The sequence below is a fragment of the Rhyacophila brunnea genome, unplaced genomic scaffold (genome assembly GCF_057557595.1).
Source record: "Rhyacophila brunnea isolate RB1 unplaced genomic scaffold, BYU_Rbru_1.0 scaffold_45, whole genome shotgun sequence".
Lineage (NCBI taxonomy): Eukaryota > Metazoa > Arthropoda > Insecta > Trichoptera > Rhyacophilidae > Rhyacophila > Rhyacophila brunnea.
Window position 1 is genome coordinate 325,661 of NW_028233120.1, and position 10,550 is coordinate 336,210.

The 10,550-nt window shown below is 29.3% G+C and overlaps 2 protein-coding genes across 2 annotated transcripts; one reads left to right on the top strand and one right to left on the bottom strand.

Annotated features, from left to right (window-relative positions):
- Positions 1 to 1,773: 1,773 nt before the first annotated feature.
- Positions 1,774 to 3,224, top strand: LOC147066614 (uncharacterized; the record flags this gene model as incomplete). Its single annotated transcript, XM_085955110.1, has 1 exon — positions 1,774 to 3,224. A coding segment is annotated over exon 1 (1,437 nt), but the record flags the coding sequence as incomplete, so codon positions are not given.
- An 11-nt stretch (positions 3,225 to 3,235) lies between these two features.
- LOC147066615 (uncharacterized) lies at positions 3,236 to 10,033 on the bottom strand (the record flags this gene model as incomplete). The annotated part of the gene is made up of 2 exons (XM_085955111.1): positions 10,030 to 10,033; positions 3,236 to 3,597 (listed from the first exon to the last, which is right to left on the bottom strand). Coding segments are annotated over exons 1-2 (366 nt in total), but the record flags the coding sequence as incomplete, so codon positions are not given.
- Positions 10,034 to 10,550: the final 517 nt, after the last annotated feature.

Here is a 10,550-nt window from a genome sequence, read left to right on the forward strand (position 1 = left end):
GATTATACTCATAATTTATACTTCTTAGATGGTTTTCTATATCAATCCTTATTTAAACAAGGTAAACTTATCCATTTATTATGTGTTTAAATTTTATAATTTGCTATTATATATCGCAACTAGGAATTTTTACAAATTTATTCGTCCGTAAAAATTTAAAGACAAAGATCATACTTAGAATATTATGCATCTAATATTGATAAAAGTGGTGAAAATATCAAAATTGTGGAGCACAAATAATTGCAGATTAATTATGGGATAAAAACAAATTTTCTAATGTATTTTTTTGAATTGAATTTTTAAAGAAGAAGCAATAAAATTTTAAAAAAAATAAAAGAAGGTCTTATAATAATTTTTTTAAAAATGAAACGGCCCATACACAATTTTTTAGCCTATTCTTCTTTTATAAATTTATTTATTCTGATCTCTTTTTTTTTAAATCGAATTAAAATAGTCCATTAAATAATTTATGCTATGATTAAAGTTTCAGGCAATAATTGAAATAAAATAATCTTAAATTTTAATAAAAACCATTAGAAACAATATAAAAATTTTTAAAGGGCATATCTCAATGATTTATGGATCCTTATATAATGTGAAATTTACAACATGATTTTATTTCATTGGATCAGTAGGATCTATTTTTCAAGCTACTTTTTCTCACATTTTTAATTTAAAGATGAATATATTTCAAGGTTTCTGTAACAGAATTTTCATTTTATTTGTGGCTTAATTTTGTTGTCAATATATTTGATTTGAACCAAAAATATTTTTTAACAATTATCTAGTTCAAATTTAAAATAAAAAATATTTATCATGAGTATGGAAAAAGGTTATGTATTACAGAATGAAATATTTCGACCAATGAAAATTTAATGCCTTTTCATCGCCTTTCCTTTTTTATGGTAATCTTATTTTTGATTGGAAACATCACATTATATTTTATTTAGTTTTTTTAATCTTAATGTGTGGCCTATTTTGTTGTTTAATAGAAAATTAAATGTCCTAACTTTCATTAAAAATATTCAATCATAATAAAATTTAATAATGTTCTTATCTGTATAATTCTTATTTTTATATCTAAATAGAACATCTGTATCAAGGAACTTCTAAACCTCAATGTAATTTCCAAAAATTTGATAACCCTGGAAACACTTTTTGATTTGTTATTGACGTGTATATTATATGCCTAAAAATCGTTTTTCTAAAAATAATTCTTGTTTAATCCTTAAATTACGGGAACTCATTTATTTTTCGCGCTGAATTAATAATTGACATGAAATGAATTTCTATTTTCGACAAAAAATATTACATAAAAAATTTGGGCAGAAAACCAATCTCTGTATTTATAATAGCATCTATGCTTCTTCAAAAATTTGTTTATTCATAAATATTTATCGAATTAAAATATTTTGTAGCAATATTTTAGCGTATATTATCAAATATGTTTTGTGATCAGATCAATTTGATCAATAGAATAACCTTTTAGTAAACATTTAAACTAAATATTAAAAAACAATAATTAAGATTAAAACAATTTAAGATTGCCTGAAACATAAAAAGGCTTAAGACCTCTAATCCCAAACAGTAATTATCAATCCAAAACCAAGAAACAAACATGTAAAACATAGGGGCTGAGATTAGCAAATAGCAGATAAGGCATGATAGAATATCATACTACTGGTAGCGTGAAACGTCGTGTTTTGAAATTAAATATAAATAACAAGAAACTTCCCAACTTTATGATGAAAGACAAGATTCTTTTTACAGTTATACTGCTGAGGCTTATGGAAGCAAAAATAAATTTCAACCCAGCAGACTGCTCTATTACATGTAACGGTACGCCTAAATCATCTCCCCCATTAAGTGGAGGAGGCGGAGGTGGATCGGGTAATGGTGGTGGCATGATCACTGGAGGTGGTGGAGGTGGTGGACAGCCTTCAGCCATCTGCAACTGTGTAGGCGTTCCTGGAGGTACAGGAGGCGCGCTTTTAAAACCCCCTGGACCACCAGGAGGGGAAGGAGGAATACCCCCATCACCAGAAGGAGGATTTGATACACCACCAGGAGTAACAAGCCCACCCACCGGAGGCTTTACACCACCAGGAGGCTTTACACCACCAGGAGGCTTTACACCACCGGGAGGATATACACCACCGGGAGGATATACACCACCAGGAGGATATACACCACCGGGAGGATATACACCACCGGGAGGGGAAATACCGCCACCGGGAGAAGAAATACCGCCACCGGGAGGGGAAATACCTCCACCGGGAGGTGAGATACCGCCTCCACCGACAAAAATAGTCACACCACCCCCAACCTTTATAACAACACCCCCACCCCCACCAACCATCACTACACAACCACCCCCACCAATCCAACCCCCACCACAACCACCACAACCACCACAACCACCACAACCACCACAACCACCACAACCCCCAATAACCCCACCACCACCACCACAACCCCCAATCCAACCACCACCACAACCCCCAATAACCCCACCACCTAAACCACCAACTACCCCACCAGTAACGATTACCGAAACAGAAACACCATCAACAAGTGAATGTTATACTACAAGTATTGTAATAACTAGTACATCAGTTGTTACAGAACAAAAAGAGTGTCCAGAACCACCGACTGTTACAAATGAAGTTACTGAAACAAGAACACAGCATGACTATATTACAGTCTCCACACCCCCATCGACAGTAAAAGAACCACCAGTTACAATTACATCTACTACAGAAGGACCACCCGTTGTAATGTATTCTTGTTATACACCACCAGCACAAACTGTAGTTAGCACATATATTCAGTACTCATCTGTGTATGTACCAGGCCCAACTTCGTATGTAACACAACCCCCACAATATATTACGCAGATACAAACGGAAATTTCACAGGTAAGTGTTCCTGGTCCTATAAAATATGTAACAACCCCACCACGAGTATACACTTCGATTGTTCAGATGCCACCACAAACTCAAGTCCTTTATCAAACTATCAGCTCAACAGTTAAGTATCCAGTAACAGTAACGGAGCAACTACCACCACCACCACCAGTTACAATAACAGCTCGACCACCCCCCGTAGCACCCCCAGTAGCACCCCCAGTAGCACCCCCAGTAGCACCACCAGTAGTACCACCAGTAGCACCACCAGTAGCACCACCAGTAGCCCCACCATATTTGCCAATTACATCTAAACCTTTCGTTCCAGGCGGAGGTGATGAAGAAACACCTAATTCAGGATCAGGGGGAGGCTCTGGAACAAGCGGAGGTTCTGGATCTGGTAATGGCTCAGGAATGGGCGGAGGCTCTGGCTCAAGAATAGGCGGAGGCTCTGGCTCAGGAATGGGCGGAGGTAATGGCTCAGGAATGAACGGAGGCTCTGGTTCAGGAATAGGCGGAGGCTCTGGCTCAAGAATGGGTGGAGGCTCTGGCTCAGGAATGAGCGGAGGTAATGGCTCAGGAATGGGTGGAGGTAATGGCTCAGGAATGGGCGGAGGCTCTGGCTCAGGAATGGGTGGAGGCTCTGGCTCAGGAATGGGCGGAGGCTCTGGCTCAGGAATGGGCGGAGGTTCTGGTCAAGTATGTGAACTTATTTGTGAAGCACCACAGGCCCAAGCACAACAAGCAGCACCCGTTAATCCTGCACCTCCTCAACCTGTCGCACCCCCATCAGGCGGATTGGGTGGACAAGGAATGAGAGGAGAGAATTGCGAAGTGATATGTGAAGAAGGAAAGTCTATGGCTGGAGATTCAGCCGCTTCTGAAGGAGGAAAGGGAGAACAAGCAGGCGGTGTGGAATGTGAAGAAGAGAAGAAGAATCTAAATGAGTGTGAAACTGGAGATTCATTGCCCGTAATAAATATCGCAGGTGTAGAACAGCCAGTAGCTCCATCATACAAAACAAGTGGACCTCAAATTACTATGAACAGCGCAGTGGATTGTTAATAAAGTAATCATTTATCATATTAGCATTAAATCGAATTAAAACTTATCAATCTTATTTTTACTTGAATACAATATAATAGGCTATTAAATTTTGCAAAAAAATTTTCAAATACATTTATTTTCTATGTTGATTATCTTGATTAGCAAATTTTAAAAATATTTTATATCAAATATAAGTTCCCACTAATATTCGTTCCTCTATAGAATAAATCCGCTCTGTCTCATATTTCGTGACAATTTGATTCTATAAATATTATTTTTCTAACAAATTGCCTAAATACACCCCTCAAATTCGTTCTATACCCCAATGCCGCTATTAGATATAGGTGATTGGTTTTATATCTGTACAGCTTAATTTATGGCTAGAAAGTTGAGCAATAATGAATAAAAACAAATCAAGGGGAATATTTTTATATGCGTTCCTATGCGGTGTGGCTATGCATGGTCTATTTGAATTAAAATATATGTTAACTCTTTGTAACATATTGTGAATGTCTTATTAGAATCAAAAAATCATATTATTGAACATGTCGTATAGATTTTATTCATAAACCAATTATATATATATTAATTTGTCTACTGTTGGTAAATTTAACGCTTGTATTGCAAAAATTGGCTTTCGCATTCTTAAAAAATCGAAATTCATTTTCACACAATCAGTAATTACATAGAATGCAAGTACTTTCAAGTATCAATTTTTGTTCCATTACTTTTTTTGGAAAACTATGGAAAAAACTCACATAAAGCCTTGTCAGTGTTATCACTATAACACATACTAATTTTTTTTAGGAATTATAACTCTACGATAAAGTCAATGAAATCTAAAAATAGATGATATTTTTTGATTAAATGGGTTTTTAGTTATAATAATATCTAGAATCGTTCGATGATACACCAAATTAGTGAATTTAAACAAAACCAATTAAGATTTGATAAACCTATTCAAAAAATACATTAAAATACATGATGTGGCATAGATGAATATCATATTTATACATCAGCTAATCCGGGATGACATTAAACCCACCCATAAATTAGCAAACAACAGAATGCAACAGATCCTTCTTACGCTACATATAAGCCTTCGATTTACATGCACATTTATACACTGGTCAAATTTTACGGCTTATTGAAAATTTAATATTTGATACAAAGGTTTTTAAGACAGATTTTCACATTTACTTTGATATTTTATCTTTTTTAAACCAAATAAAGAAGGTAAAAATTTACTTGAAGCTAAAAAAGTTATGGGTAAAAAATAGTTTAATTTACTTTCTTGATTTTTAAAAATATGAACCAGATAGAAAATCCTTGAATATGCTTCGAAATACTGGTGAAATATTTTAAAAATATTAAAAATTTATGTATAATATTTTAACACATACTTAAGATTTTAAGTTTAAATGTTACGAATTTTTTTTAAGCTTAATATTTTTGCTAAACAAGTATTGAATTCTAAATCAACTGAAATTTCGCTAAATAGAATATCCCGTTGAAATGGAACCGTTTTTTTATGGCCATATAGCGTATTCTTATCTTTAAATGCACACGATAGTGGGCTTCGATCTTAAACAAATGTATCTTGTTCTTGGTTAATAAACTTTACATATAATTACATATAATTATTTTAGGAAAAATAAAAAATATTCTTCGGCTCTATAGATGAAAATTTGAAAAATTATCTAAGAAAGAATAATAAAGGGAACAAAAAGAGATTCTGAAACATAGATCAACTTATACTTTATAATTGAAAAAATCAATACAAAAATATATCGTTTTTCTATCAACTTAGAGCATATATTTTATTTTCAACATTTTAAATTTCCACCTTTGTTCGTATCTATTAAGAGGTATTCCTAAAACCAATTTGAATATAGTACATTTTCATAATTTAAGTACACCATATAAAGTATTACAATAAAATTTTCCTATTTTCAAAAAAGATTTATATGAAATAAAGATATAAATGCAGTAAAAAATCAAATAAATTCAAAGCATTCGATTATTAAAGGATGTTTTACGGGTGGTTTGACGTTTACTCTGACTGAATTTAAGGTGTATTTTAGCTATAAAAAAGTCCATATAAAACAAATATTATTGATTCTATATTTACACGCATTATGATTCAAAAACAATTTCTTCCTACATAATATCATAAAACAACCGAATTTTCATCATGAAAGTAAATTAAAAATAAAAAATGCAGTAAAGTGAACGCCAGAAGAATCAATATATATGTTCAAATATTTTCGATGTTCGTAGAACATTAAATACACTTTTTTTGTACAAATTCTTCCGTATAATACTGCGTTTGCGTAAAAAATAAGTTCATATTAATAGACCCAGAAACAATCTGAATCCCAATTATACAACTAGAAATCGTACAAGAAATTGAGCTTCGTATATTGTATATCAGGAGCATGTCTTTATATAAAAAACGAAATACTAAAATTATAGAGGTATTTCAAAACAATTTATTGGTGATCTTCTTATTGATCCATGAAATTATTATTTTGATGAAGTTTGGATTAATTTATTTAAATATTTCGGTTTTACATTGATAAACCAAAAAATAACGCAACTGAATGATAGGAAATTGAGATCGTGATTATACATCGGAAGTGTATACAACCGAAGCATAAAACCATTGAATTTTTTTTCAATGAAAAGCTCTAAAAAATGAAATAATAAACTTCGTAGGAAAACAAGAGTAATTAAGATGTTATTTGTAAGTTCAAATGCAACGAAACAGATCAATTATGTGATTTTAAAAAAATTTTAAACTATATTTGAAGCTCCGTGTCAATATTTGAAAAAATCATACTGGCTACAATTTTTGTCAAAAATTGTAGGATTAGGCGCTTTTGCTCTTTCTTATAATATATATACAGTTTAATTCTATATGATAGGTGTATTATATCCAACACCCATAAAAATGATTTTTTTATTTTTTATATGGTGTTATACATTCTTCAAGGTCATTTTCATGCTAATTTTTATCTTGTGATTCTTAAATGAAGTTTTTAAGCTATAAATTTATAAACTCAATTCGGTTAATTGTAATTTATCTGGAGTTTTATATTTTTTATTGCAGAGAATAATGCGTTTTTTTTTATGGCTCAGAAAATCATCTTCAGAATTAAAATAATCTTTTGAGCAATATTTATAAAAGATTTTGGGACTTTTGGATTATGTTATTTTTCATTAGGATCAATGATAAAAAAGGTATTGTGTCTACATAAAATTTTCACGATAATTATTCCTCAACTTAAATAAACGCATGAAGACCAGATAAATTTACAATATTCTTATTTGTATTTGCAGCAAACAATTTAATATTTTATAAAAGAAAGTTTGAAGTTCATTAATTTGATTTCTTACATTTTTTTGATTAAAAATTGAATATATAGAATAAGATACGATACAAATACTATTTCCTTATATTATTATCTATCATATTATGATTTTTCATACAAAGTTTTTTAATATTAAAAAGATAAATTATTATTGATAGCATTTTGTATGAGCCAAAAAAACCTTTATAATCTTTTACAATATAACCATTTTACTGTAAAATATATAAACGTTGTCCAAAATTTTTTTCATTTATAATTGAGATACGTACTATTTTGAAAACGAATTATAGAAAATGCAATAAACAAAACTCTTTTTTGAATACTATACGTTCGAATTTTGCGCGATTATCTTTTAATTATAATTTAAAGATTTTTTTTAATGATAATTATGCTACCTTTTTTGTTTTTAAGAGTTTAAATCATGTATCATTTTATAATGGTATTATTCGATGTCGAATTACCCTAATTGAAATGGTATCATATGTGATATTTTTTTTTAATTTTAGGCTCAAATACGCTTTTGAAAGTATTGAAGGTTTTATGTGCCCACAAATGTTTCTATTGGATTTCTAGGTCTTTCAACATAACACTAAATTTGTTTGACTTAAATTAAAATAAAAAATTACCGTGGGCCAGAAACCTATACTTATTATTTTTAAAAATTATTTGATTCGACTTTTACACTAAAATTATAAAAATGTGAAAATTACAAACCTTAATATTAATCAAACAACAATATATCCATCATTTCCTTAAAATAATAATAGACACATATCATATACGAAATATTTTATTGATTTTGTTATGATTGATTTACAGGCTTTACAATCAATCGGTCGTATCTCGTAGAGTTCATGAATGAAAATTATGCTATGAGTAGTTTAATAAAAATAGATATATTTGGATTATCTAAGCTATGTTATATTTTTGGTGTATTTTTTATGATTCAAGGTTATAAAATTCAGTTGCATTATCTGTTTGAATTAAAGAGTTTAATTCTTTGGATAAATTTTTTTATTCGGTTTTTTAATATTAAATTTTTTTTCAAAAAAGAAATTTATACGACAATAATATAAAATATAGGCTTTTGGGGCTTTTTTAAATCGTATTTTTATATTCTTCAAATTTTTATTCATTTCATATTTGTATTTTTGATAAACTTATTCCGTTTTTATGAGTAGGATAGCAACATCCATAAGCTTATCTGAATTTTTTTCGGCAAAAATAAGTTTAAAAATGTGTATTTAAATCTACTAACATATTTAGAGAAATAGATATATGATTTCTTTTAACCATATACAATATCGCTTGATGCCATTTGCGAGCTTTCTTAAACATAGTCTGAAATACCTAGCCAGTAATTTATCATTCACACAAATATCCTAATAATCGAATAACCGATCTTATATTTTTATAAAAAGTATGCTTTTAGTGTCTATTATGGATATATTGAATTCAGACATCTTTAAGAAAGCCTATATATTCGTTAAGAATATCAAATATTAAACATTTTTGAGCAAAAAACAAGTCAAATTTATTAAATCACACAATTATAAACTTAAAATGTTTTTATTTTGCCATATAAAAAGACACATTCAGATGCTAAGAATTTTAAATAACCCGTTTTTGCATATTCTAGTGTGAACAAGGTATTGTTTTATAAAAAAATACAGTATGATTTTTTGGTTATGCTGATATATGCCATGTTTTCTATATAATGACCTTGGATTAAAACTAGATCACGCATATAAGAATATTTTGATAGTTTATATATGGCTTGATCACAAATTGTTCTGAATATTTTAAATTATTGGTTAGAATAATAACTACTAGATAAATAGGCTATAATCAATTGTTCGCAAAAATTACTTCATATTCTAAATATGAATGTCATTTATTACATGGAAAGTTCCTTAAGCATACAATTTAGAGGATATTTGTTATATCCTCATGCATAAAATACATTATCAATATGGCAACCTATATTTGAAATTGTGTATAAAAAATGAATTTCATTGGATTTCCAATTAAAAACCATTAAAATACAGTAGTAGTTTCGTAAATTTAAAATCAAGTAAATTTCAATTATTATATACAACTTAATAATAGAAAAATTATAAGCCGAAATAACCTTATTAGCAACATAAAGTAAATTTTATTTTATAAATTTTGGAAAGAAAACATCAACAATGTTGCGAATGTATTTTAATAAACAAAACTTATAACTATTTTTTTTTAACAAGATAAAAAATTATTTTAATTGTAATTTTACGTGATTAAAGATCTTTAGATGCACCATATGTGTCTATTATCATCGGAATGATCGTAGGATATCTAATTAAAGAATTTTTATTTGATATTGAAGATTATCTGTATTAATTGGGCAATATGGTTGAAATAAATGTATTTTTAATGGGATGTGATCATAAAAAGTCACTAGGGCAAATTGAATTATAAGGTAATATCACATGGATATATCAAGATCTGCAAAGCTGATATTTATTTTCATTAGAATTACATCAAGGAAACTAAATTTTATGGTGTGATTAATAGTATCAATCACTAATATTGGTCAAACATTTTTTCATCTAAAAAAAATAAGGCCGATATATAGAAACCCATAAAAAGAATATCAGACCCTGATATATATGCAAGTGAAAAACTATATATATATATTGAACATTTAAACAATAGATTTTTACCCATGATAATATTTTTGAAATGTCTTAATATGAATATAATTATTTACTAAAGGCGAAAGCAATAAAATCATCGTATAAGAAAGCTTCCTAGAGCCCAAGGGCGCTCGATATATATCGAAAATGAATATTGTGCATATTACAAGTTTTTTCATTGTTAGAAAAACTATATTTTTTTTTCCTCGGAATATCAAAAATAATCCTATCCAGACCTTTAAATAACTACATATTTTCAGCAAATTGATATTTTAATAAAAACCTACTAAATATTCTGCCCTGAGTGTTATACAGATGCAATTTAGGCAAATTTTGCATGTAATATATATTTTTTTCAATATATGATTTAAATTTTATTCTCGTAAAAAAGGAAATAAAAAAAAATTCAAACGCATCTAATATTCTATATAAAATAAAGCATAAGAACTATTTTGCTGTTGTATTGTTACTATAGGGATATATTCTTTCTTTTTATTTCCAATAGATTCATTTTATTTGAAATTAAGTTATTGTTTTAATTTATTATA